Source organism: Triticum urartu, chromosome 5A (genome assembly GCF_056163025.1).
Source record: "Triticum urartu cultivar PI428250 chromosome 5A, HENAU_Tu73, whole genome shotgun sequence".
Classification (NCBI taxonomy): Eukaryota; Viridiplantae; Streptophyta; class Magnoliopsida; order Poales; family Poaceae; genus Triticum; species Triticum urartu.
The window spans coordinates 640092769-640119332 of NC_141877.1; the positions used below are offsets into that span (position 1 = coordinate 640092769).

The following is a 26564-nucleotide window of genomic DNA, read 5'->3' on the forward strand; positions in this document are numbered from 1 at the left end:
ACATCCTCTGTTTGATGGCCCATGGAGATGCTTCCTTCTGGCCTAGCGCGGTTACGGACATATTTCTTTAGGACTCCCATGAACCTCTCAAAGGGGAACATATTGTGTAGAAATACGGGCCCCAGGATGACAATCTCGTCGACTAGATGAACTAGGACGTGCGTCATGATATTGAAGAAGGATGGTGGGAACACCAGCTCGAAACTGACAAGACATTGCGCCACATCACTCCTTAGCCTTGGTACGATTTCTGGATCGATCACCTTCTGAGAGATTGCATTGAGGAATGCACATAGCTTCACAATGGCTAATCGGACGTTTTCCGGTAGAAGCCCCCTCAATGCAACCGGAAGCAGTTGCGTCATAATCACGTGGCAGTCATGAGACTTTAGGTTCTGAAACTTTTTCTCTGGCATATTTATTATTCCCTTTATATTCGACGAGAAGCCAGTCGTGACCTTCATACTGAGCAGGCATTCAAAGAAGATTTATTTCTCTTCTTTCGTAAGAGCGTAGCTGGCAGGACCTTTATACTGCTTCGGAGGCATGCCGTCTCTTTCGTGCAAACGTTGCAGGTCCTCTCGTGCCTCAGGTGTATCTTTTGTCTTCCCATACACGCCCAAGAAGCCTAGCAGGTTCACGCAAAGGTTCTTCGTCACGTGCATCACGTCGATTGAGGAGCGGACCTCTAGGTCTTTCCAGTAGGGTAGGTCCCAAAATATAGATTTCTTCTTCCACATGGGTGCGTGTCCCTCAGCGTCATTCGGAACAGCTAGTCCACCGGGACCCTTTCCAAAGATTACGTAGTATAAATCATTGACCATAGCAAGCACGTGATCACCGGTGCGCATGGCGGGCTTCTTCCGGTGATCTGCCTCGCCTTTGAAATGCTTGCCTTTCTTTCGACATTGATGGTTGGTCGGAAGAAAACGACGATGGCCCAGGTACACATTTTTCCTGCATTTGTCCAGGTATATACTTTCAGTGTCATCTAAACAGTGCGTGCATGCATGGTATCCTTTGTTTTTGTCTGTCCTGAAAGGTTACTGAGAGCGGGCCAATCGTTGATGGTCACGAACAGCAACGCCTTAAGGTTAAATTCCTCCTGTCTGTGCTCATCCCACGTACGTACACCGTTTCCATTCCACAGCTGTAAAAGTTCTTCAACTAATGGCCTTAGGTACACATCAATTTCGTTGCCGGGTTGCTTAGGGCCTTGGATGAGAACTGGCATCATAATGAACTTCCGCTTCATGCACATCCAAGGAGGAAGGTTATACATACATAGAGTCACGGGCCAGGTGCTGTGATTGCTGCTCTGCTCCCCGAAAGGATTAATGCCATCCGCGCTTAAAGCAAACCATACATTCCTTGGGTCCTTTGCAAACTCATCCCAGTACTTTCTCTCGATTTTTCTCCACTGCGACCCGTCAGCGGGTGCTCTCAACTTCCCATCTTTCTTTCGGTTCTCACTATGCCATCGCATCAACTTGGCATGCTCTTCGTTTCTGAACAGACGTTTCAACCGTGGTATTATAGGAGCATACCACATCACCTTCGCAGGAACCCTCTTCCTGAGGGGCTCGCCGTCAACATCACCAGGGTCATCTCGTCTGATCTTATACCGCAACGCACCGCATACCGGGCATTCGTTCAGATCCTTGTAGGCACCGCGGTAGAGGATGCAGTCATTAGGGCATGCATGTATCTTCTCCACCTCCAATCCTAGAGGGCATACGACCTTCTTTGCTGCGTATGTACTGTCGGGCAATTCGTTATCGTTTGGAAGCTTCTTCTTCAATATTTTCAGTAGCTTCTCAAATCCTTTGTCACCCAGAGCATTCTCTGCCTTCCACTGCAGCAATTCCAGTACAGTACCGAGCTTTGTGTTGCCATCTTCGCAATTGGGGTATAACCCTTTTTTGTGATCCTCTAACATGCGATCGAACTTCAGCTTCTCCTTTTGACTAATGCATTGCGTCCTTGCATCGACAATGACCCGGCGGAGATCATCATCATCGGGCACATCGTCTGGTTCCTCTTTATCTTCAGCAGCTTCACCCGTGGCAGCATCATTGGGCACATCGTCTGGTTCCTCTTGATCTTCACCAGCTCCCCCCGTTGCAGCATCACCGTATTCAGGGGGCACATAGTTGTCATCGTACTCTTCTTCTTCGCCGTCTTCCATCATAACCCCTATTTCTCCGTGCCTCGTCCAAACATTATAGTGTGGCATGAAACCCTTGTAAAGCAGGTGGGAGTGAAGGATTTTCCGGTTAGAGTAAGACCTCGTATTCCCACATTCAGTGCATGGACAACACATAAAACCATTCTGCTTGTTTGCCTCAGCCGCATCGAGAAACTCATGCACGCCCTTAATGTACTCGCGGGTGTGTCTGTCACCGTACATCCATTGCCGGTTCATCTGCGTGCATTATATATAATTAAGTGTCCAAATTAATAGAAGTTCATCATCACATTAAAACCAAAGTGCATACATAGTTCTCATCTAACAACATATAGCTCTCCAGAGCATCTAATTAATTAAACCATACATTGAAACTATGTAAAACATTTCAATGCGAAAACAAATGCGATCATAATCGCAACCAAGGTAACAATTGATCCAACGGCATAATGATACCAAGCCTCGGTATGAATGGCATATTTTCTAATCTTTCTAATCTTCAAGCGCATTGCATCCATCTTGATCTTGTGATCATCGACGACATCCGCAACATGCAACTCCAATATCATCTTCTCCTCCTCAATTTTTTTTATTTTTTCCTTCAACAAATTGTTTTCTTCTTCAACTAAATTTAACCTCTCAACAATAGGGTCGGTTGGCATTTCCGATTCACATACATCCTAGATAAATAAAATCTATGTCACGTTGGTCGGCATAATTTTCATAAACAATAAATGAACCAATAGTTATGAAGATAATATACATACCAAATCCGAATCATAGACAGGACGAGGGCCGACGGGGGCGGATACCAAAACCATCGCACTATATAAGATGCAATAATAAATGTAAGAAAATGATACAAGTATCTATCTAAACAGACAAGTAAGAATATTTTTCCTTTCAGAAAGAAGATAAGAACAAGAGGCTCACCACGGTGGTGTCGGTGATGAGATCAGCGCGGGTGATCGACGGCGGTGAAGACGGGGACGGGGCGTGACGGACCGCTAAATCTAGACAAATCTCGAGGAAAATGGAGCTTGGAGGTCGAGCTTCGAGAGGAGAAAGTTTAAGTAGTGTGGCTCGGGCATTCCATCGAACACCTCATGTGCATAGGAGGTGAGCTAGAGCACCACAAACCCCTCCCTCGCCGGCCAGAGAAAAACAGAGCATTGGAGTGCTCTGCTCGCGGGCGAGGGTATATATAGGCACCACCATTGGTCCCAGTTTGTGGCAAGAACCGGGACTAAAGGGGAGCCTTTGGTCCCGGTTCAGGCCACCAACCGGGACCAACGGTGGTGGGCCAGGAGCGAGGCCCATTGGTCCCGGTTCGTCCCACCAACCGGGACCAAAAGGTCCAGACGAACCGGGACCAATGGCCCACGTGGTACGGCCGGCCCCCTGGGCTCACGAACCGGGACCAATGCCCACATTAGTCCCGGTTCTACACTGAACCGAGACTAATGGGCTGAGCCGGCCTGGACCATAGCCCTGTTTTCTACTAGTGATAAGATTGATCGTTTGGGTTGAAATACATGAATCTTCAGACATGATAGCTCATTTCTGAGAACACTTTTTTAAAATAATTACCGTATTACAAGTTTATTATTTTTCCTGGAAACTTGGTCACATATAATGAAACAATGCGAAGGTTTTCCAATTTTGTGATTTTTTTTGAATTTTTTATGCCCGTTTCAAAATGCGGTCAAAACAACGGGCTTGACCGTTCCTAGCTAGTGGTTGAATCTTGGAATTTTTTTTGGTGTTTCTCTGATTAAATAGATACTTATGTACCTAGAAATATTTTTTGGAAAAAATAAAGAGCAAACTATGAGGCAGCTACAGTTCAAATTTGACCCGTTTCCAGCTGAATCGACGGCAATTTGTCTTTTTCACCAGAGGTGGATCAAAACTTTTTTCACCCAACCATTTGGTCAATTGTGCATTATATATGTCCTAGTATTTTATAAAATTGATTTGGTCCATTTTTGCAACAATTATTTGGTAGGTCCTTCACAAAAAACCTCCTTTTGGGCACTCGAAAAATGGAAAATGAATTTTCCGTGCAAAGAAAATGAAAACTTCCTTAGGAAACATTGTTTGGAATTCCAATATGCACCCTTCTGCACAATATGAGATCATTTGAACAAACTATGCCATGAATGTGGCCATAAGATTGATCATTTTGCTTGAAAGCCATGAATCTTCACGCATGATAGCTCATTTCTGAGAACACTTTTTTAAAATAATTACCATATTACAAGTTTATTATTTTTCCTGGAAACTTGGTCACATATAATGACACAATGCGAAGGTTTTCCAATTTTTTGATTTTTTTGAATTTTTTATGCCTGTTTCAAAATGCGGTCAAAACGACGGGCTTGACCGTTCCTAGCTAGTGGTTGAATCTTGGAATTTTTTTGGTGTTTCTATGATTAAATAGATACTTATGTACCTAGAAATGATTTTTGGAAAAAATAAATAGCAAACTATGAGGCAGCTGCAATTCAAATTTGACCCGCTTCCAGCTGAATCGGCGGGAATTTGTTTTTTTCACCAGAGGTGGATCAAAAGTTTTGACACCCAACCATTTGGTCAATTGTACATTAAATATGGCCTAGTATTTTAGAAAATTGATTTGGTATAATTTTGCAACAAATATATAGTATGTCCTTCACAAAAAAACTCATTTTGGACACATTAAAAATGGAAAATGATTTAAAAAAAACTAATTTCTCCTAACTCTTTTAAAAGATATTTGTCTTATTTCAATTTGTCATTATTCCTGAAAACTAAGGTCAAATTTGATGAAACATGAGAAGATATTTTATTTTTATTTTTATTTTTCAGATCATAAAATAGCCAATATGATTTAGCACCTTACTTTTAGTCGATTACGACCAATTTAGATGGTCAAAAAATGTAGTACTGGTATACTACATTCTGATTGGTCCAGGAGCATCTCACGCGGATCGTGCCTAATCACCGTCGGATGCTCCTGGATCCAATGGCCCGCCTGTCTCACCCACGTCGCCCAACCCACAACCCGCACTCCCTCCCACGCACCCAACCCCTCGTGCCCACTCGCCTCTCTCTCTCGAACCCTAGCGCTCCACTCCTCCCTGGCTGCCGCCACCTCCGGCGCCCTCTGTCCGGCGAGATCCATATGGATCGATCCCCTCCAATCCGCACCACCTCCGGCGCCCTCTGTCCAGCGAGATTCATATGGATCGATCCCCTCCAACCCTCCAACCCACGACTCCTCCTCCTCTCCTCCTCTCTGGATCTCTGGATTGACCCAACCGCTTCTCCCCCAATCCCGGCCTCCTCCATGCCGAGCCGAGAGACACTCCCCACTTCCAGCCGAAACCCTAGCCTGAGACCCCTTCCTCCTCGATGGCCAACACCTCCATGGCGGCCGGCGGCAGGGTGCCCTTGGCGGAGGGGGTCCGTGCCGTCGGAGCCCAGATCCGCAACCGCATCCGCGTGGCGCCCGTCGACCGTGTGGCTGCGGTCCTGGCGACGCGATGGTAGCGTCGGCCCTGGCGGCGTTGGAGGCGGTGAGCCAGTCCCTGAGAAACCACGAGATCCTCGGCGCCGTGGGCACCACCGCGGCGGCGCTAAGCACCACCGATGCCGATGGGGTCCAACGAGGCGGACAAGCCGCTGCGGCGGATCGGTGCATCGTTCGAGCAGCTCACGGCCGTCGCCAAGCCACAGCAGCAGCCCGCGATGGCGGCGGGGGACTTCTCGCGTGCCTGCTCCAACGTCTCCGTCCTCTTTGGCTGCCTAGGCATCGCCTTCAAATTTGCCTTGATGGACTACGTCGCTAAGGCAAGCGGCCGCTCCTCAGCCCCCCTCTCCTCCCCCGCTACCTGCTCTGCTGTTCGGTATGCTACTTCATTGTGCTTGTACTATATGTGGTAAAATTTCGGGTGATTCCTTCCCGGGACATTGATTTAGTTGTGTGAAGCTGAGAGGTTTGGGATGAAATGACCATTGCTTTTTCAATCAGTAAATTCTTCAGTGTTCTTGGCTTCTTAGTACATGCACATTGAGTACATGCACATTCACATTTATTGTATCTGAATTGTATCAACTTGCCAGTTAGCTAATTACTAAAATCATGTGCACATAACTATGTGAAGTTGATGTTCAACCATTACATGTGATAACCAGGAAGCATATTTTTATCAGTGGACTGCTATTTCTTTTCTTGCTTCTGTTTGCAAAATTAGGTGATCATGGTAGCCTTGTTTTCTTTAGTGTTAAAAAAAGTACTAGGCTGTAGTTTTTTAGTGTGTCATCTTTATATGTGTCTTTCGAGTGAACAAACTATGCTAAAGGTAGATCAGGACTTTCATCTGAAGTGGAATTCTATCTTGGGTCTGATCTTTTGAATGAAGAGTTTTAGTTAGAAATACACTGCTTTCTATCTGAAGGGGTGTATAGCTGTGTTGTATGATGTTGTTAGTTTTTGATGTACAAAAATTTGGTAGGTATTCTAGGCTGATGATTGTTGGGACTCTATAGTTATTGAATGGATTTGCTAGCAACAAGGTGCCAGGCACAATTTACTCGTTATGAGAAGACTATAGTTGTGTTATTGTGATATTCAATTTATAGAATTGACTATGTTCTGTTTTTGCTTCAGGTAAACCAAGGTTTTGCTCATGGCTCGTACTAAGCAGACTGCTCGTAAGTCCACTAGAGGAAAGGCTCCTAGGAAGCAGCTAGCCACCAAGGTTTGTGACTGCAATATTGATAGTTTACCTATGCCATGCCTTTATTTATGGTTTAGGTAAATTGAACTGGGTATAATTTGAACCTCAACCTTCATTGCCAGCTTATGACCAAATATCCTACTGATGTATATGGACTATCATGGTATTATTGTTAATTTGACCATGTGCTCTACTTTGCTTTTTGACAGGCTGCCCGTAAGTCTGCTCCCACAACTGGAGGAGTGAAGAAGCCTCACCATTACCGCCCTGGAACTGTTGCTCTTTGGTGTGTAAAATCTTCCAACCTATTCTAGCATGTGTTATAGTTTTGTTTTGAAGTATTCTCAAATGAGTAAATTTTGTGCTTGACTTTGCAGTGAGATCCGCAAGTACCAGAAGAGCACGGAGCTGCTCATCAGGAAGCTTCCATTCCAGAGGCTTGTTAGGGAGATTGCCCAGGACTTCAAGGTGATCAATCAACTTGTGCACTACATTGTGATGCTCCTGTTGTGTCAACTCTTATAGTATGATGAATCAAGTAAACTAAAAGCACCATCCTGTTCTGTCTGTGCAGACTGACCTCCGCTTCCAGAGCCATGCGGTGCTGGCCCTTCAGGAGGCTGCAGAGGCCTACCTGGTGGGTCTCTTCGAGGATCCGTGGCGAGAGGGCTTAAGGTGCTTGCTTTGCCTGTGGGAATGTCTCTGGCGGGCATCTGTGTCTGCTTTTGCTGCTGTTTTTAGTGATTGTTTGGAACTGCTAGCTCTAATTTAACTTACTTCTCGTTCCCCTGTTTCTGCTGTCAGTATTCCCATGGCAATTTAGGTAACTATAGTAATACTGTACAAGAAACATCATTGCATTACAAGTTGGGTTTGAATCTACTTGTGAGCAACTGGGTGCGCCCATTCTAGAAATATGATATGTAGATTTGCTTCACAGAACTGATGATGATGCACGTATTTGGAACAGTCCAGTCCATTCTCACAACCAATTAAGTCCAGAGCTCACACCTCTCTGTTGATGATGCACGTACATTCCAGTTAAAGAATAACACAGGGTTAATTAATTCTTGGGCTCTTCTAGCTGTGCTTCTTACTCTAGGTTCCAAGTAGAGATTCCTATATACGTATACTTGCTTTGCTGCCGATTCCTGACTCTGTCTGTTTGTTTTGGAACTGTAAAATGCAGTGATGCCAAACATCGCCTCTGCTTCAACTGATTAATTTTCTGCGTGCCAAACAGAGCCTGTGATGTTATCAAAATATTTGCTACTCTTAATGGGTTTATCCCACTTGATGATCTTAACCACCAAGATCTCTGAGGCTCTTATTTCTAGTCTAATGTTATCAGTACAGTACATCCGCTGTTTGCATGATAGATACATATATGTGACATCAATTTGTCGTTGGATATTGCTGGAAACTAGCTATGTCACATCAATTTCTTGGTTGTCTAGTTTGTTATGTCACATCAATTATATGCTTTTCTGATATTGTGTTTTAGCTACTGCCACTTTGAGCTGTTGTAGATTTTAGTTATCAATTACAACAAAGCATTCTTACATTCCAGACTTGATCTTACTACTAAATAGCACCCCCTGTTGTTGTTGTTGTTGTTGTTGTTGTTGTTGTTGTTGTTGTTGTTGTTGTTGTTGTTGTTGTTATTCACCCTATCCTTGCTGTTCTGTTTTCTTGTTGGCAGATATTTTGAGTAAATTCAAGACGAAAGATGTTCAAAGAAGCTCCAAGACATTCTTATATAGCAAGTTATGTAATAATAGATGGGTTATCTGGGAATTTAATGTATCTTCTCTCTGTTTGTGAATGAAATAGTAATTATGTATGTGATTTAATGTATCTTCTCTTTGTGAATTTCATGTATGTTTTAGAATTACAATTCCTGTTTCATATGAAATAGTAATTATGTATGTGATTTGAAAATGTGTGCAATGAAAACATGACTCATGCGACCCACTTATCAAAATAATTTGAGCACATTTGAAATTTCTGACGTGTGGGGCCAGTGTATGATATTATGATATTTGGGACAAATGTAAAACAGTGGAAAATAAAATAGCAAAAAGTAAAAGATCATATGCTGTAAAAGGCCGCATCTAGAAATAAAAAGGCCAAATTGTTGGGCCAGGCCCATGTAGCTAGAGAAAATTAATAGAGAAAATATACAGTAAAAAGGCCGAATTGTTGGGCTAGGCCCATGTAGAAAACCGAATTGGACCGGGCTGAATCTTGTGCCACATCAGCTTGCCACGCTGGATGCCTACGTGGCCTGGGGAGGTTGCTAGTGACCAAAACGCCACAGTAGACGTATTTTGGTCATAAACGTCTTCGACCATTCCATAAGAAAGGTCGCTAATGTCAGTTTATGACGGCCAGCTTTTGACCTTATGTTTTTGGTCACAAAAAGGTCACAAATGAAAATTTGTGACCATTCAGTGACCAATAGTGGTGGTCACAAGTTGACATATTTCTTGTAGTGTCTGTGCCACCCGTCTGTCCCTCTGCCGCCCACCATTGCTATTCACCCGCTATAAAAATTGCAGCCCCGACCATAGCCGCATTCATCCTCCTCCGACCCCTTTCTCTTCCGCACCTTTCCCATCTCACGCGCCAAAGCTCTCTGGGACAGACTGACATGGAGCAGAAGGAGATGGCCGTCATTGCTGCCGGCTGGCAGGAAGCTGGCGTCCGACGTTGTTCCAATGAAGGACGCAGCGGAGGACGAGCCGACGCCACCCTTATCGGTGCATTGCACCCTGACCATCGGCGAGGCCCGTGCCAATAACATGGACATGGTGCGGGACGAGCAGTTCCAGGAGGCACAGGCTGACGCCGCCTACAATCACCAGCTCCTACAGGAGCACCATCAGGCGGAGGAGTGGCTCAACGCGGGCAAAGAGAGCGTGCCGAAAGCGGACTTGGCAGGGTAGGCGGCGTTGCTCGAGTCGTACCGCTTCGCCCGTGAGATCCGCCTCGTCCACTGGCGGTAGCGCCAGCGTCAGGCGGAACTAGAGGCTGCCTACGAGGAGTTCGACGAGGCGGCGGACAAGGTATGTTGCAGGACCTATGATGAGGCGGTGGACATCGCCAGCTCAACCCAGGCCGCACCCCGCTGCCGCGACCACGAAACCGGCATGTCCGCGGGCACTGCCGGCAACGAGAAAGAGTAGAGCATGGTAGGTCGCTCCTTCTCGGGTCCCAAGAAGGCCACTGCTCCGCCCCTCCCATTCAAGGCAACCTTGGTGGGCTGAACATTGTCGGTCGATTAGCCGCTTGGCGGCGATGCAGAGGTGGACAACTTGACTTCCCGAGGCTCCGAAGGCGAAGGTTACGAAAACGAAGCTGGAGAGCGTCGAGGCGGGACTGGAGAAGACAAAGTTTCAGTTCTCGGGGCTCATGGCCACACATGGGGAACGAGCGCCGGTGACCAAGATTAGGTAAATTGATTATACCTGTAGAGCCGAACGAGAATCGCTTTAAACTAAAGTATGTCCGAAATATAATGAAATCCGTCATGTTTATATGGAATCCAGCATGTTCATATGAAATCGGACCGTGTTTAAACGAATTTCGTCTGATTAGTTTGAATTGTTGTCCAAATATATGCAGACAACATTGGATGGCCGCCTCTCGCATCCGTGTTCACGGATGGATGCAGGAGAAAATTTACGGTCGCCGTTGGAGATGCCTTTATTATTAACTCGTACTCCCTTCGTTCGAAAATACTTGTTATGAAAATGAATAAAAAAAGATGTATCTAGAACTGACATACATCTAGGTACATCTTCTTTTATCCATTTTGATGACAAATATTTTTGGACGGAAGAAGTAAAAAACAATCTTGTAAAGAGTCGAGCCCATTTGAGAGTTCGCTAGAGCATGCCTACGTTTATGCGTGCGTGCGGTGCACAAGAAATCATTGGACGCGAAGAAAAAAGGCTCGTTGGCGACCGCACTACTACGGAAAAGCCTAGCAGCAGCGCGGGTTTTGGGCCTATTAGTAGCGCCTGTTGTCTCACGCTACTGCTATACATGAATAGCTGTAGCGCTCTTTAGAAAAGGGCGCTGCTGATATTATCTGCAGCGCTGTTTACTGGGAAGTGCTACTGGTAAGGCGACGCTACTGCTAAATTCCCCCCTCGCTACTACTAGTTTTATTAGTTTTTTTCCTGCATATTTGTTTTGTATTTGAATAGGCTTTATACAATAATCTTTAGCATATTATACACATACAATTGTAATCATAGCATATACATACAATTAGTCTCATCAAATCATGTCATCATCATAATCATCATCCAACACAAAGTGGTCTCTCGTCATCATCTCAAAAATAGCGATACAAGTCTCGATTACTTGCAAATACATCGTCATCCATCTAAACAATGATATACGCGAGAAGAACTATCACTTTAAGTACATGAGTTCGTATCCCTCTCTCACATTAGCGTGAACCTAAACTAACTACTGCCCGTCGCTCGGAAACCGGAAACCGGTACACCTGGGTCTGAGTCTCAGCGCCGGTCTCAGTCTCAGTCTCGATGCCAGTCTAAGTCTCAGCACCGGTCTCGATGTCGGCAAGGCTAAAAAATCGTCTGACGCCCGGTAGACGTTGTCGCATTCACCAGAACCCTGTCCTTCATCGTTGCTAGCCATGTTTCCTACGATTAAATCTAGTCAATTAATTCTAGACCTAATAAAAAGAATAATGACATAAAAAGGCCTATTGTTTTGCAGGAACGTTGACTCCTTCCCCGTGCGGCAAATCCTGGGCAGTCGATATGTCCTAGTTTGTAGCACAAGTCATGCCGAAATTCACGGAAAATTTCGGCATGACCTTTGCTAAAAAGTGAACAAATCAAGAACCTGAATTTTGCCAGAACGGAAATGAATCAACATTCTGGCAAAACATAGGCCACTCGGTTTCAATCCCTGAAAACAACAAAAGGCCACTTGGGCACAATCGAACCACTTCAATGTCGATTATGATCAATGAGCAAACACAATTGAGGATTTTTCATATATCATGACCACTTCAAATTTGCATCTCCTAGTGTATGAACCCTAGAATTCAAATTATGAACCTAGAACTCAAATTATGTCCTACATTTTTGTCCTAATAAAAATTCACTAAAAATTAAGAACCTACTAGACTTGCAACACTAATAGAAATTTATATTTTTATATTGATTTTTTCTCTAAACTAAATCCTACCACCCTAGTTAACATCTAGTTAAACCTTACTTTCCTAACATTTGTAATTAAACACTACAACCCTAACCCTACTGCCCTAGTTAAGCATATACAATTTTTTCCTATGGCGAGGGAGGCAGGGGCATCTCTGTCAAATTAACCTAACTAAATTCTTTTCCTAACTAAATTAACCTAACTAATTTAGAGATAGAGAGAGAGGAGGGGTGGGGGCTTACAGAGGATGGCTCCGGTGGTGGCGTGGGAGGCAGTGGTGGCGAGGGAGGCGGGGGCGTCTCCGCTGACGGCGAGGGAGGCAGTTGCGTCGAGGGAGGCTCCGGTGGCGTCGACTGCGACTCCGGTGGCGTTGATGAGGCCGCGCGGCTCCGATGGCGTTGGGGGCGGCTCCGGTGGTGTCGATGGCGCGCGGCTCTGGTGGCTCCGGGGGAGTCGGCGTCGGCAGGAGACGGCGACGAAGTGGGGCGACGGTGAATCGGGCAGACGGCGGCGGGGTGGGTAGAGGGATTTCGGGGAGAAGTGGTGGCCGGGGGGAAACGGTTTTTTGGTTAAGTCAAACTTAGCGGTAGCGCTTTTCGCGAAACGCGCTATAGCTAAGTTAGCTATAGCGATTTTCGCAAAACGCGCTACTGCTATAGCTATGTAATTTCCTTCATCTTTCTTATTTCCTTTTCTGTTTCTACAGCGGAGGTCTAGGAAACGCGCTGCAGCTACGTTAGCTATAACGCCTCTTACGAACAAACGCTACTGCTACGTCTTTCTCTTTTTTTCCGCTTTCTCATTTAATTTGCTCCACATTTTATTTTTTCCTTTCTCCTTTTTCTATTTCTTTCTTTTTCATTTACTTTTCCATTTGTTTTTTATTTTATTTTATTTCCATTAGCAGTAGCGCTCTCCGCGCGAAACGTGCTGCTACTTATGTGCTAGCGGTAGCGCGCTTTTCTCAAGACCGCTACTGCTATGCATAGCCTATCGGGGGTAGCAAAGGGGATACTAGTGGCAGCGCGTTTTCATGCGCACGCGCTACTGTTACTATTGTATCTGTAGCGTGGTTTACGGACACGCGCTACTGCTATTTAGCACTAGTGCCCTTTTTTGACATGCGCTATTGCTAAATTTCTGTGTATAAGGTTTTAGCTAGTAGTGCCCGGACGCTCTGGGCTTTTGTCTCTGTTTCCTCGATGGCCATTTGCATAACTCAGTCGGCGAGTCGATCGATGAGGTAGAATGCGCCGGTTCTCCGTCGTGTCGCGGCCGAGCTAGAAAAGCCTGCCCGCGCTTGTGCGTGCGGTGCAGAAGAAATCATGACAGGCCGAGAAGAAAAGAGGACACAAAACAGCTCGGTGGCGAACGGGATGCTCTGCTCTTTTCCCCCTGTCATTGTGTCATTGTGTCTTTCTTTCTTGCTTGCTTTTCCTAACTAGGAGTAGATCGGCACGGGGATGGCCATGATGATGTCCTCTGGCTTTGAGCGAGCCATCGCAGGAGATAGATACTCGTAGATGATTCGACTTTGGACGGATCCATGGCAGCCTGATCATCACCTGCACCTGCACGCACGCACCACGACATGGAGGGTAGCAGAAGCTTCTGCCTACAAGTAGCCGCACCGCACGCACACCTGCCCCCAATCAGTGGACCAGTGGTGGTTGTTGTATAGCGTGCGTTGGGAAAAGGAACCGTGGTTCCATCCAACGCAGCCATGAAGAAGCAGAGTTCGTTCCAGAGCAAGCAGCAGAGCAAGATGGGGTTGGCTTCCTTGCTCACCACCTTTTTCTATATATATCTGGCTAAACAAAATACCTACTCCCTCCGTCCCAAAATTCATCCGTATCTAACATAACTAGATACATCCGTATCTAGACAAATCTAAGACAAGAATTTCATCCATATCTAACATAACTAGATACAGTTGTAGTATTAACTCAGCATCAACTAACTAGGTTGTGGAAATACATACTATTGTTGTGGAAATCAGCATTAGTGGCCCAACTCTAAATGGGCACTCAGTCACTGCTAGCAAAGGGCTTAACCCCAACCATTTGAAGCAAATCTCCGTAAAAGTACTTCCTGCAAAAGGACAACACATTCTACTAGCAAAGGACAACACGTAATGGTGCAAGAGTGACGTTCCTGCAAAAGTCACGTAAAAGAGAATCTACAAACCACTCACCACTTGCTCTCTGTAATGGTGCAAGAGTGACGTTCCTGCAAAAAAGCACGCCTCGATTCAAAGGGTACTGAGTTCCATAACTTCAATTCATGTCGTCTGGCCGCGGCAATGATGGGAATCACAGAAATGCATCAGTACTACCATGATAACTGCACCCATGCAAATGCACCACTAATCTGGAACAATTATGCTACCACTTAAGAAAAAGGAGTCCAGAGGGGGGGTGGTTCCGCATGATTTCTTTTTATCATGATGCAAAACAAAAAAAACTAATCAGTTCCAAAATGATTACGGTGCTTATATCATGTTATACACGGTCTATTCAAAACCTAGCCTCAGGAACTAGGATAATGGGTTACCAACACAACATCTACACAAAAGTGCAGACGATGACCTTCAGTCTAATCACTAATGATATAGGAACGAGACCGGGTCCGCTCATATCTCGCTAAGGTACTCTAGAAGAGATTCGACCTCTTGCCTCAGCGCAGCGATCTTCTGCTGCTGGGAAGCAATCCGGTTTTCTATGTCTTGCCCGCGCTGCTTCTTCTCGACGCTGTCAACCACGGTGGCATGCCTTGCCATGAGCTTCTCCTGCAACTCCTTCTCCTTCGCAACCAAGTCCTCTAGCTGCAGCAACAATACACAAAGAGTAATGATTTTTTTTTTGGCAATCAGAATAAATGCGGAAAGGTAGTCAAGATTGAGATTGCACGACATGGCAAGGTCAAATATGTTTCTCAATTTCATTTTTTTTATATACAACATAAACGCGGTCGCAGAAGTTTGGTGAGCAAACCTTTGGCCATATCTGATAAGACTGAGGGGATGACTGTACAGATAACCACAGTGGCTTCAGCTCTTTCGCTAATTCCTTCAACTGTGCATCAGCTGCTTTACGAGCTGCTTTGCAAGATTTAGCATCTCCAGTCCTAGACAAATCGTGCAATGATGTCTCTAGCTTATCATGAACAGCTAAGCACTGGCCGAAGATACCCTGGATTTGCTGAACAGTGGCTTGCACCTGCACCAGGAGAACAAAAGAGCCATCAGAAATCAGCACTGCACAATACTAAAGTTATATAATCAAAACAGTACAGAAAAAACTGCACAAAGATGACCACAAACTCTTTACTTACAAGGAAAAAAACATTATTCATTATTCCAACCCATAAACTTAAGGACAATCCGGTTTAAAAAGTAGTCATGGCTCCTAAATATTAATCTTTAGGTTCAAATTTGATCTGCAATAATAATATTTTCCATGGCTTTCCAAGTACATGCTTGTTTTCTTTATATTGAACAAAACTTGATGTTCAGTTTCAGTTAACTTATCAAACTGGCCTTGCCCTTCTAGCACCCCGAACTGTTCAGTTTCAGTTTTGTATATTTTTCCTGAGTCCTTGATCTAAATAACTTGGAGAAGTTTGAGGCTTAAAGTAATTGTACCTCATCCCATTGCAGCTTTGCCAGATAAGAAGGAGAGTTCTTAGAGATTGACATGTCAGTGTGCATGTAGGCAATACATGCAACAAACAGGAGGAAGAAGCCAGTAATCAACATCATCGGCTCTATGAGCAACGAGATGTTATTGAATTTGTAGTACACCTGCATATTGCAAAGGAAAAAATAGTTAGCTACAGTTCACAACTTCACATAAAACACTGCTTAGGTATCAGTACACAAACGACTCACAGAAAGCATTGTTGATAACAAAAACCTTTCCAGTAGCAGCTTTAAGTATCGTTGCATGTGAAAGTATTGTTTCATGTGAAACTAGTCGCATAATCCTTTTACAGATTATTTATTCAGTTTGACCAACAATTCACACAGTTTAGAATTTTCATCATGCAAGTGTGCAAACTACTGGCACGACAATAGTTCTGAAGACAAACCTGGAAATGCAAATTATGCTCTGGAATAACATCAGGCTTCTCCAAGACTAGAACTGGCCTTCCAGCAATGTCAAGATGTGAATACTTCACCTGCACCACACATCACTTTTGTTACAACGATGAATAGGATGAGCTAGTTATTCAGTTATCTATCATCCAATGATAGACCACCTCTTGCCATTGATTTGTTGGAAATGGAGCTGAAACATCAATATCCTTTGAACCTTCAGGTAGAACGACCTGTCCGAAAAGAAAGATATATACAAGTGTAAGAGGGGAGTGATGCGAAATTATTCACATAACTGGAAGCACCCGCACAGATAAAATCAATAGTGATTGATGTCAAGTTCAGGGAAACATGGCCAAAATGATGTTTTCGTGTGTGACAAGAGGATCTAGAGCTTGGGGCTTTCCTAAATAAGTACAGATTTTATGTCAATACGAAGGAAAGTCAAATGATATGGAAATTAGGTCTGGAACAGTGGAACTCAGTAGATCAGAGAAAAGGGGGGAAATGAAACCCCATATTCCTGATGATACTGGTTTGATGCAACTGACCACATACCTTTACGATGAGCTTTTCTATGAGAATCTCCTCCATTGGAGAACCAAATGTGATATTGAGAAATCTCTTTCCATCAGCACTGAAAACAAAGTCTTGAAGAGGTAAACCATAACCAATGGTAAAGGTTGTTTGCCAACCACCAAACAAGGGAAACCTCGGTTCAATTTCCAGTTGGGTCTGCAATAAGATTGTTGGACATGCAAAAGCATTCAACATACATGCGTTGCGCTTTTGTTGGGAAATTTAACCATAATAAATGAAATAAATAGCAGCAGCACCTTCTTAGAATCACTCCATAAGTGTGATGTTGAAATATTACCGATTTCATCTCTGTAATAAATAGAGTGGGCCCTTGCAGGCAATCTAGCAATGAGATGCCTAAATGATGAAACCCCTCTTGCATAAGGTCTAGACTGGTAGTCAAGCCTACAAATAGAAACACGGAATTAGTTATTTCTGGACATGACTTCTTAAGTTGAGCTACTTAAAACACCAATTTAGAACAGAGACAAACCTGGAGAATTCACCCTTCAGTCTGGCACCACCATGAACAATGTTGTAATGTTCTGTAATCTGTACATTGCCCCAGTGAGATATCTCAATCTCCCTTATAAGTTCCTTTGCAACTGCAAATGGGTTGTTGTTCTCAAAGTGCACAATAATAGGGTTGTAGGAAAACGGGGGAACATCTTCATACGGTCCATATTTAAGCTCGGAATCCACAAGTTTTGTGTTTCCATATTTTGTGTATGATTCAACCCTTCCACCAGGCAATCTGATACTAAGCGTCTGGACCTTAACAGGGTAAGGAGACAGGTAGTGAGAGCTATCCTGAAAGACAACCAGCTGCGAATCGGCTTGGGTGATCTCTTCTGGGAATGGCTGGAGAAAGTGTGTAAATACGGTCAAGACATCTAAGTGAAGAATCTTCCCCTTTGTCAAAGGTTTGTGCAACGATGCTGAAAAGAAGGTCAGTTCTGGGGGAACACCAGAAGGCTCAACAACTTCAATCGGAAGAATACTACTGAGACCCTTCACTTTTCCCTCAGTGCCGAATGCTCTGATCGCTGCCAGGTTTTTTGCTTGGATGTTGGGAAAAGCCAGCAAGACTTTAGAGACAGGCTCGGAGCCGGCATTTTCAACCTGAAATCAATGGGTTTATAAGTAACAGCAGCATTCTGACATGACAAATAAGCACAAACAGAGTATTAGAATAAAGCTACTTAAGGATTTTAGTTATATAGCCCCTATTACCGATAGTCTAATACAGTGACCTATTTTACATTCTGGTAAAAAAAAATCACGGCTGAGACTGTACGTTTCTCAGTTCTGAGAATAAGTTTGTGGATACTGGTGACCATTGAGGCAGTGCCCATTAGCATGAAGTAACGAAGGTCTCAGATTCATGAAATGCTAACTACATGAATCACATCGCAGCATATCAATCAGGAAAACGTGACACGCACAAAAATATTACTACTCCCTCCCTCCCACAATATAAGAGCGTTTTTGACATTGACACTACACTAGTGTCGAAAACGTTCTTGTATTGTGGGACAGAGGGAGTACTTGTGTAGGTTAACAGGATGGAACACTGAGCTGGACGACTAAATTCAACTCCCACAGCAGGAGTAGAGCGCAACAGCGTACCTTGAGCGAAGTGAGGACGCGGACGATGTGCGAAGTCAAATCAACCTGCAAAACGCGAGAGAAGGTCGCACAAGACCATCAGATCCGAGACGTCAACCGCGGCGGGTCCTGAGATCTGAGGAGCGAGCGGGGGAGGGCCCACTGACCTTCCGATCCGCCCTGGAGATGACGAGATCAGCGCGCGCGGCGGAGGCGAAGGCCGCGACGAGGACGAGGAGGAGGAGCGCGGCGAGGCGGAGCGGTGTCGCCATGCTCGGCGGCCAGATCGCGTCGCGGGGCGTTGGTTTCGCGGCGAGATGGGGTTGGACCTGACTAAGAAAGGCTTTAAACCCTCGTCGGGCTCGGTCGGACCCGTCACCCGTGTGCCCGTGGGAGAAGACAGGTGACTCACTGGGCGGTGCGACCGGACCACTTTGCTGCGACTTCCGACTGGGTGCCCGGTCTGGCTCCACCGGTTCACCGTCTCTCTCCCCCCTCTCTCGCATCGCTACCTCCGCCGGCGTCGCTCCCATCTCCGACCCCCCGGTGCGGCGGCGCTGCCCAGCCTTTGTCACGCGCCGCTGTGGGCCTCGCCGTAGGCGCTAGAGTCAGAGAGGGCTGCCTGTCTCTGCGCCTCGACGGCCTCCTCGCTCCTCCGCGTCTGCCACGACCTAGCTCGCCGTCGGTCAGCACCAACAGTCCCACCTCGAAGGCAGACTAGACTCTCCACGCGCGGCCCCGCCATGGGCGCCGAGGTCGCCCAGATCAGCGCCTTCGCCGCCTTGGCCGCCCACGCGCTCTGCCTCGCCGGCCTCGCAGCCGCCCACTCCCTCGCCGGCCGCGGCGCGCTCGTCTCCGACCCCGCCCACGCGCTCCGCCTCCTCGTGGTAACCTCCCTTCCCCATCTCTCACCCCAACAACGCTTCCCACGTGTCTTCTGACCAGGACGGATGCTTTTTCTCTAGGTCTGTGAGGCGCCGCTTGTCATCGTGGTGTTCAGTCTGCTCCGGCGAGATCCCAAACGCTGCTCGGTTTGTTGCATCAACTGCTTCTTCCGGTGTCCGTTCCAAACATCATATTTTTGTTCAGTGATATAATAAGGTGATTGTGTTTCTTCGATTGCAGTTCCTTAAGGCTGCTGCACGGGGATTGCTTGGCTTGCCCATAGGTTAGTTCTCCTTGCTGCCTTTGCACATTCATCCGTTGCGTTTGCTCGAGAGCCTTCTGTCCATCCAATGTGAAGAACACGAGTGCCCGTAGGATATCACGCGTTGAAAAAACTCAATGTTGGATCCTAGTCATTAGCTAGTACTCACGACTTACTAATACATGTTGATTTGCTCTTTAGGAATGCAAGAGGCCAGGCTGAGTTATTTTAGGACCTGCCCGTCTTTCTGCTTTTCATTTATTTATCCTTATGCTACATGCTTCTTCTCTCTGCCAGGGGCATTCGTAAATGCATTTGGTGCTATTGTTCTTGGCGCGCCTGTTGGAATCAAGTAAGTTCCCGCTGACAAGGTCATGTATGGTTGTTAGTCCCCGTGATGCACGCTAATTAGGAGTCATCACTAGAATAACCATGTACAATGTTAGTTGAACATTAGTGTTTTATAATACCTCATCTGACGGGCTTGCACAAGGATATGTCAATTTAAACATAAAAGACTCATACCAACAGTGTCTTGTCCTTCGTCAAAAACTAATGCCTTGTCTGATGCGATTTTCACATTTTTAGGTACTGGATAGCGACAATCTATTGGTCAAGTCTTATGTCGCTGTTCACGGTAAGTGGCATTTGCTGTGCTTTTACTTATTCTTGAATGAGTACTTCAGCACAACAAGATTGACAACTGAAAAATATTAGACTTGCTGGTCTTGTGCTCATACTTCTTGACAATTACTACCTCCATAAGTAAATAGAAGACATTTTTGCAGTTCAATTCGTAACTAAATTAAGATGTTTTTGCAGTTCAAATTGAACGGCAAAAATGTCTTACATTTAGTTAGAGGTAGTATTATTTACTATAATGTACTTGCATAACTGAGGCATGACAAGCTAAATGCGTGGCATTGCAGTTTGTTCCAGCAGCATGTGTCTTTGGAGCATCCAAAGTGGATTGGCAGAACGCGCTTTCTCATACTATGTATATTCCTGAATCCTAGATAAGTGCTATTGTGATGAGTTCATTCCATAGAGAGTTTCTATTGTCATTGCCCTGTGCTTACTGATACTTTAGTTGATTTGTGTTTTTGTATGTCAGTTATTGCACATCATCCAATGTTGTGGACTACATGATCTCTGCGCCTTCTCATGGAGCTGTAATAGGAGCGTGGCTTGGTGCTTGGCCTATGCCCCTTGACTGGGAGAGATCTTGGCAGGTAAAGATACTGACTGTGACTTTTTTTGAATACCTATGGGACGACCGGACGAGCATCATAAAAGACGGGATCTTGTAGAGATGTTTATGCATATCCAGTAGGTAACATGATAACTTAAAGACTAGCTCGTGGACTAACTATTCAGAGCGGTGATGCAAAATGCATTAGTTTGTCTGATGCTCTCTCGTGTGTTGAATGCTGCTGTTGGAACTAGTCTATATTACCACCCCCATTTTTTTCCATGCATTCTATTTTCAATGAAGTATTTACCGGCACATGGATGAGACTACCTTTTCTGTGCCTTACAATTGACTGCCTGCTGTTATTGTCCCCACCTTGCTTTTGCAACTCATGCCTGTTTCCTTTTATCTTTTGTAGGAATGGCCAATATGTGTCACTTATGGTGCAATTGCTGGGCATGTGATTGGCATGTTAGTATCGCTGATCCTCATAGTTGCTCACCAGAGAAGAGCTCGTGTCAAAGCTGACTAGCCTATGGATGATGAATACCTTTTTTCCTTTAACGATTTACGCAGGTTATGCTATAGATTGTTTCTTCCCAAAAAGCAATGTACTTTTGGTTAGATTTCCAGTTGAGTCAGAGTACTGGTGCCTTCCAGTAGCTTGATATATTAGTGGCACTCATTTACCTTTTGGGGGCTGAAGATTATTTTCTTCAGAGCTCTTTCTTATGTTATGAGACTGATTGCCATTTGGTATTTTTATTGAGATGAGAGGGTTTTTGTTTGTGCTTAGCAGGTTAAATTTTTTGACTCAGTAAAAAATTGTATTTCTTATTGTACGAATCATCACATCCTATGTTGGCTATACATTGGACTAACATCAATACAGAAACTTGTCTCATCCCTGGCTGAAGGAAAAATCTGCGCTGGGGATGTCGGCATCGAGGGCTGACGAAGAGACCGACCTCCGCCTGTCAGCAGGATTTAGTCTGTGTACGGGATGCGCCACCACAACCGGGTACATGTCCCTAGCCTCCTCCATGGTCCTTGGCGAGGTCGGTGCGCTCTGGGGATCGTCAGACCGTCCCATGCCCTTCTGAAGCAGGTGCACCGGCGATGAGCCCTGGCTAGGCATCGGGGACGTGCCTCGGCTGGGTGTTGCGTCGCCGATCATCTGCGCCATCAGCATGTCCGTGTCTCGGACCTTCTTCTTCTCCTTGGCCGTGTTCCGCCAGTTGGTCAGCGCCTTGGCTGTCTGCTCGTCGAAGATGGACCTCTTCATGTTTGATCCCATCTGCGTACAAAGCCAGCGCACACAGATGATTAAGGCTGCTGTTTCTCCTCTCCCAGAGCAATTGTTCAGAGATCTTCATCAACGGTTTTATTACCTGTGTGACTAGCGCGTAGAGGGGGAAGGTGATGTAGCTGCACAGGAACTGGAGAGCCAGCCCCAGCACGACCTTCATGATGCTCAGCCCGATGTTCATATGGAAGCAGTCCTTCAAGCCGGGCGTGGCCTGCGACACAGGTAAATCTCTGTCAGTGCAGTTCATCAGCAGCAGCACTTGGTGCCTTGACACCCATATTATTAACTGACAAGTTCATCCGCGGCGTACCACTGTCCACACGAAATGTGCCATCTGAAACGCGTTCTGGAACAGCGTCAGGTGTATGAAGAAGAGGACCCAGTCGGGGCGGTGGAACCAGAAGAACTTGTTGCTGGGCTCGACCACGGGTGCCCCCTTGATGACGCTCGACCGGTCCTGGATCTCCAGGGCCATCTCCATGATGATCATCTCTAGCTTGGTTCCAACACACAAGAGGATCTGGGAAAGACAGATGGACAATGACAATTTGAATTATTATTAGGTGTGATTTCGCATTGCAATCAAATGGGGTTTGGCTGTTGCTTTCGGCGGAGAAATTCGCACTTACGATGAGAGGGATGAAAGAAACCCAGGTGAGTGTGCCGATCCCTATGAGCAGAAAGAAAGGGGGGGAAAGGTTAGAAAATGAACGGTGGTTACGAGACAAATAAATTACAAGTGTTTTAGCAGCAAGGCAACAGAGAAGGGGGCAAAGACAAGGTCCATACCGTCGATATCAAGGAAGAGGGTGAGGATCGCCACAGCCCACAGCGGGAGGCTGCGAAAAGAGGCCAAATGTGTCAAGATCATGCAACAAGGACCAGCAGGGGCAAAGACCATGACGCAGCAAACTGATAGTATTGTATCATATGGAAGCTAAGCAATATCATATGGAGCCTGACGACAATTGTATAATCATATCCATGGAATGCAACCTACCTGATGCCAACGACGACTTTGAAGTCGTCCTCCATGGACCTCTTGATGTACTTGTGGAAGTCGAACTTGCTGTTCTGCGACAAGTGCGCCTGCGCAGAATCATGGAAAGAGAGAGCATGTGATCATTGGTGTTGGAACAATACTTATTTCAGAAGCGTCGCGGCAATGGCCGACGGAGCTAGAAGGAGAGGGGGCTTTTGGGGTATTACGTACGTTGATGAAGCCTGCCCTCAAGGTGAGGTAGTCCACCTTGGTGACGGACCTGAAGAACTGCCTGAAGAAGGCCACCACCCATCTGACGCCGGGGGTGCTGGACAGGCCCAGGTGCCGCTTCACGAACGACGTCTGGTGCGTGAAGCGGAACCGCGCAGGATCTGGAAGCACGGGAAAGAAGAAAACATATCATCAGTTCACTCGCTCTGATCATGCCTGCCTCTGTAAATGCATCAAAACAGAAGAGGTTTCATTTGGAAAATTGTCTGACCATTTGCGAACTGGTATTCCAAGGAGGCGGTCTCTGTCTCCCATTTCTTCCATGTTCTCATCTGCCGGGGGGAGGAATAAGAATATTATGCCGGAGCAGGTTAAGGATTGGTAGCAGTTTAACTGAGACAGACGTACGATGAGCGCCACCTTGCCCGGGAACCGCGCAGGATCTGGAAGCACGGGAAAGAAAGAAAGAAAGGCTCACCTTGAGACGGCTTAGAGCCATGATGATGACGCTGTAGGTGACATGGAAGACGGCTAGCACGAAGATGAATATGTGGAGCTGGTGCAGGCTGCCCGTGGACATGAGCGCCACCTTGCCCTGCAGGAGAAACAGACACCACACCAATCAGGCCAAGCCAATCAGGAAGGAAAACAAGAAGAAGAAGAAGAAACTGTTTGTGTTAGTTACCTCTTTGGCGCAGTAGTAGTCCTTGTACTTGCTCTTGACGGAACCGGGTTCCACCTTGCAGGGGCGCATGATGCTGGCGGCCTTCTGGGAGATGCATATCCCGGAGATTGGGTCCTGCGTGACGGCGAGCAGCAGCGAGATGAATCCCACCAGCATCAGCTCCGCCTTCATCTTCTCCAGCGCCTCCGCCAGCGCGTTCTTGTGCCGCTTGTGGAACCACTGCTTACACGCACCAAGGGAGGAAAGGAAGCCATGAGCTGAGCTGAGCTGATTCTGGTTCTGGTTGTTCTTGTTCTTGTTGCGGGAGTGAGGGGACTTACATGGCCGAGCTTGTGGAGCGCGTGCTCCAGGAGGACGGAGACGATGATCATGACGGCGAAGACCAGCGCCACCGCCCAGGACGGCGTCTCCGGCAGCGTCCGCGCCGGGGGGTACCCGTCGTCCTTTGCCATCCGCCCGTCTTTAGCGCAACCTCTTTCCTTGGCCGGAGCAGGGCAGGGCGCGCACCCAAGTCCAACCGCCGATCGTCTGAGCCAACGAGGTACGTACCTGGGCAGGTATCTATTCTACGTGGCCGGCCGGCCGGCCGGAGCAAGAAAGGAAAACGAAAACGTACGTACGCACGCAGGTATGTCTAGCTTGTTGCTGCTGTGGCAGACTGTGGGTGTGGCAACCGGGTAGGAGGGAGCTGCCGCGCGGGGCCTTTTATCGGCGGCCGGGTCAAAGCGCGTGCGTGCGTGCGCGCCGGCCGGGTGGCTCGGCAGCGGCGCTGCGGAGCCCGAGACCTACAGGCTACAGCTGATGCGCGCGAGCGCCGGTTTCCGGCTGAGATCGCACCGTGAGAAACGACCGATGTTTCGTAGCGCGCGGTTGGACGGGGTGGTTGATCCAGTGATGGCGCTCTGGGCGGGGTGCTCGGCCGGCACCGGGCCGGGGCGACGGGGGACACCCGGTCGGTCGGCAAGTATTTTTTGACGGGGACGGTCACTTTACCAGTATTTTTGTTTTGGTTTTCTATTTTTTTTCTTTAGGTAATCTGTAGTATTTTTCTTGACTAGTTTTTTTCTTGTTGCGATCGTTTGACTAGTGTCTATCTGGCCATAGTTTTGTCCCGCGTAGGTTACTTGGAGATACTCCTAGCTTAGGCAGGACAAAAACCGACGCGTCCGGCTAGCTTGCTGGTTATTTTTTTTTTGAGGATCAACTACTGCCGCCTTATTGACTAATTAAAAGAAATTAGGAATCTCGTCCGACACAATGCCCAGAATACAATCTGGGGGAACGGCAAACCAAACCTTACACAGTCTATCACTTAACCCTACTTTAGCTAACTTATCCGCGGCAGCATTAGCACTACGCCTTACGCAAGACACTTTCACTTCTTGGAACATTTGCATCCTCTCCTTGATCTCCTCCAGCAGAGGTCCAACTGCAGAGAGAGTTTTCTCTTGCGCACACAACATCTTTGCTAGATTAGCACAGTCCGTCTCCAACAGCAGCTTGGATGTGTTGAGTTCGGCCGCCACCTATAAAGCTCGTTTGCAGGCATAAATTTCAGCAACCTCCGGATCGGCGATTCCATCAAAGAGATGACAAGTAGCAGCTCAAAAAGCTCCTGAATGATCCCGTAGGACAGCTTGCTGGTTATTGGGATCATCAACGCAGGCGGAGATTTTTTATATTTTTTTGACGTTAAATTAGGAGGGACGGAGAGTTCGTTGGGACCGGCAAGAAAACGGCAAAAGTGCTGCCAGTTTCTCGGGGGATCGAATTTTATGACGTCGGATCACTTTCGTTGGGTTGATTGATTTGGTGCTGCTCGATCGGAGACCCGTTCGCGCCAAAGTTATTTGGAGAAAATGACGCGACGCATGCCTTGGCGGCGACGTGTGTGCGGGCGAGAGAAAGGTAAAGGTAAAACCAACACGGTTTTACGGAGCACGGTTACACGTAGCCACACGTTGGTAGAGGCGAGAGGTCCACGCGCGCGACTGGCTGTTCCCGCCGGCGAGCCGCGCGTCGGGTGGTGGTGGATCAGGTCGCCGGCGCCCGGCAGGCAGTGCTTCATTTCGAAGCATGCATGGTTAATTACTGTAAGCTACATTATATACTTAAACCTGCAGGACGTGGACGTGCACCCTGCTGCATGCGCACGTTTAGCCAGAACGTGCACGGTTCCGTTACTGCAGATACACGGGCATACGTGGTGCGCTTCTACTCGCTTGTAGTCTCGTACTGTGCCACGCAAGTTTTTTTGTTTTGTTTTGAATTTCTGTAGCACGCAACTTGCGACGACTTGCACACGTACGTCCGCATGCGAGCGACGGCGTGGCATCCGAACTTTGACTGCTCAATGGTCGGTCGTGCGTGGAAAAGTCTGACCAGGCGGCTCCGGCGAAGTGGGCGTTTCAACCAGTGGAGTACGGGCCTGATCGAGCGAGTCAGGTCAAATAAAAACGTTGACTGCATTCGTGGCTGCTACTTTTTCGCGGACTTGTATATGCACAGGGTGTACTATTCTTACCAGCGGTCGATCCATGCGATCAGTGAGCTGCTAGTGCTTAAACAGACGCGATCAAGTCACTGGTCGCCGAATTAACGATCGGATCCGGACCGGT

The 26564-nt window shown here is 46.7% G+C and overlaps 3 protein-coding genes, 1 long non-coding RNA gene and 1 other non-coding gene across 5 annotated transcripts; 2 read left to right on the forward strand and 3 right to left on the reverse strand.

Annotated features, from left to right (window-relative positions):
* Positions 1 to 2457: 2457 nt before the first annotated feature.
* LOC147973645 (uncharacterized) lies at positions 2458 to 3318 on the reverse strand. Its single transcript, XR_015603673.1, has 3 exons — positions 3122 to 3318; positions 2956 to 3013; positions 2458 to 2868 (listed from the first exon to the last, which is right to left on the reverse strand). It is a non-coding gene; the product is annotated as an uncharacterized LOC147973645 (long non-coding RNA).
* A 4837-nt stretch (positions 3319 to 8155) lies between these two features.
* On the forward strand, positions 8156 to 8238 carry LOC125533266 (small nucleolar RNA SNORD24). Its single transcript, XR_007294197.1, has one exon. It is a non-coding gene; the product is annotated as a small nucleolar RNA SNORD24 (small nucleolar RNA).
* Positions 8239 to 14535: 6297 nt separating this feature from the next.
* LOC125531009 (Ribophorin I) lies at positions 14536 to 18788 on the reverse strand. Its single transcript, XM_048695411.2, has 10 exons — positions 18568 to 18788; positions 18422 to 18466; positions 17286 to 17914; positions 17050 to 17197; positions 16772 to 16948; positions 16378 to 16446; positions 16207 to 16296; positions 15761 to 15919; positions 15111 to 15335; positions 14536 to 14941 (listed from the first exon to the last, which is right to left on the reverse strand). The coding sequence occupies exons 1-10, from the start codon at positions 18670 to 18672 to the stop codon at positions 14750 to 14752; spliced, it is 1839 nt and encodes a 612-aa protein (XP_048551368.2). The 5' UTR covers positions 18673 to 18788; the 3' UTR covers positions 14536 to 14749.
* A 58-nt stretch (positions 18789 to 18846) lies between these two features.
* On the forward strand, positions 18847 to 21534 carry LOC147973646 (PIGF/3-ketodihydrosphingosine reductase fusion protein-like). The gene is made up of 8 exons (XM_087522176.1): positions 18847 to 19287; positions 19366 to 19431; positions 19526 to 19568; positions 19845 to 19899; positions 20136 to 20184; positions 20477 to 20544; positions 20662 to 20779; positions 21158 to 21534. The coding sequence occupies exons 1-8, from the start codon at positions 19144 to 19146 to the stop codon at positions 21269 to 21271; spliced, it is 657 nt and encodes a 218-aa protein (XP_087378302.1). The 5' UTR covers positions 18847 to 19143; the 3' UTR covers positions 21272 to 21534.
* Positions 21535 to 21598: 64 nt separating this feature from the next.
* On the reverse strand, positions 21599 to 24775 carry LOC147973647 (protein MLO). Its single transcript, XM_087522175.1, has 11 exons — positions 24267 to 24775; positions 23947 to 24165; positions 23740 to 23856; positions 23533 to 23593; positions 23262 to 23422; positions 23049 to 23137; positions 22838 to 22887; positions 22678 to 22718; positions 22359 to 22568; positions 22131 to 22259; positions 21599 to 22036 (listed from the first exon to the last, which is right to left on the reverse strand). The coding sequence occupies exons 1-11, from the start codon at positions 24396 to 24398 to the stop codon at positions 21641 to 21643; spliced, it is 1605 nt and encodes a 534-aa protein (XP_087378301.1). The 5' UTR covers positions 24399 to 24775; the 3' UTR covers positions 21599 to 21640.
* Between the last annotated feature and the right edge of the window lie 1789 nt (positions 24776 to 26564).

Excerpts from the sequence above, each read along its gene's own strand:
- LOC125531009 (XM_048695411.2), bottom strand. The coding sequence starts at position 18,672 with ATGGCGACACCGCTCCGCCTCGCCGCGCTCCTCCTCCTCGTCCTCGTC. Across the intron at positions 17,198-17,285 it reads CTGAAGGGTGAATTCTCCAG|GCTTGACTACCAGTCTAGAC; the intron begins GTTTGTCTCTGT and ends TTCTATTTGTAG. Across the intron at positions 15,920-16,206 it reads AGCATAATTTGCATTTCCAG|GTGTACTACAAATTCAATAA; the intron begins GTTTGTCTTCAG and ends TGCAATATGCAG.
- LOC147973646 (XM_087522176.1), top strand. The coding sequence starts at position 19,144 with ATGGGCGCCGAGGTCGCCCAGATCAGCGCCTTCGCCGCCTTGGCCGCC. Across the intron at positions 20,185-20,476 it reads GTCTTATGTCGCTGTTCACG|TTTGTTCCAGCAGCATGTGT; the intron begins GTAAGTGGCATT and ends GTGGCATTGCAG. Across the intron at positions 20,780-21,157 it reads ACTGGGAGAGATCTTGGCAG|GAATGGCCAATATGTGTCAC; the intron begins GTAAAGATACTG and ends TATCTTTTGTAG.
- LOC147973647 (XM_087522175.1), bottom strand. The coding sequence starts at position 24,398 with ATGGCAAAGGACGACGGGTACCCCCCGGCGCGGACGCTGCCGGAGACG. Across the intron at positions 24,166-24,266 it reads CGCTCCACAAGCTCGGCCAT|TGGTTCCACAAGCGGCACAA; the intron begins GTAAGTCCCCTC and ends GCGTGTAAGCAG. Across the intron at positions 23,857-23,946 it reads ACTACTACTGCGCCAAAGAG|GGCAAGGTGGCGCTCATGTC; the intron begins GTAACTAACACA and ends TTTCTCCTGCAG.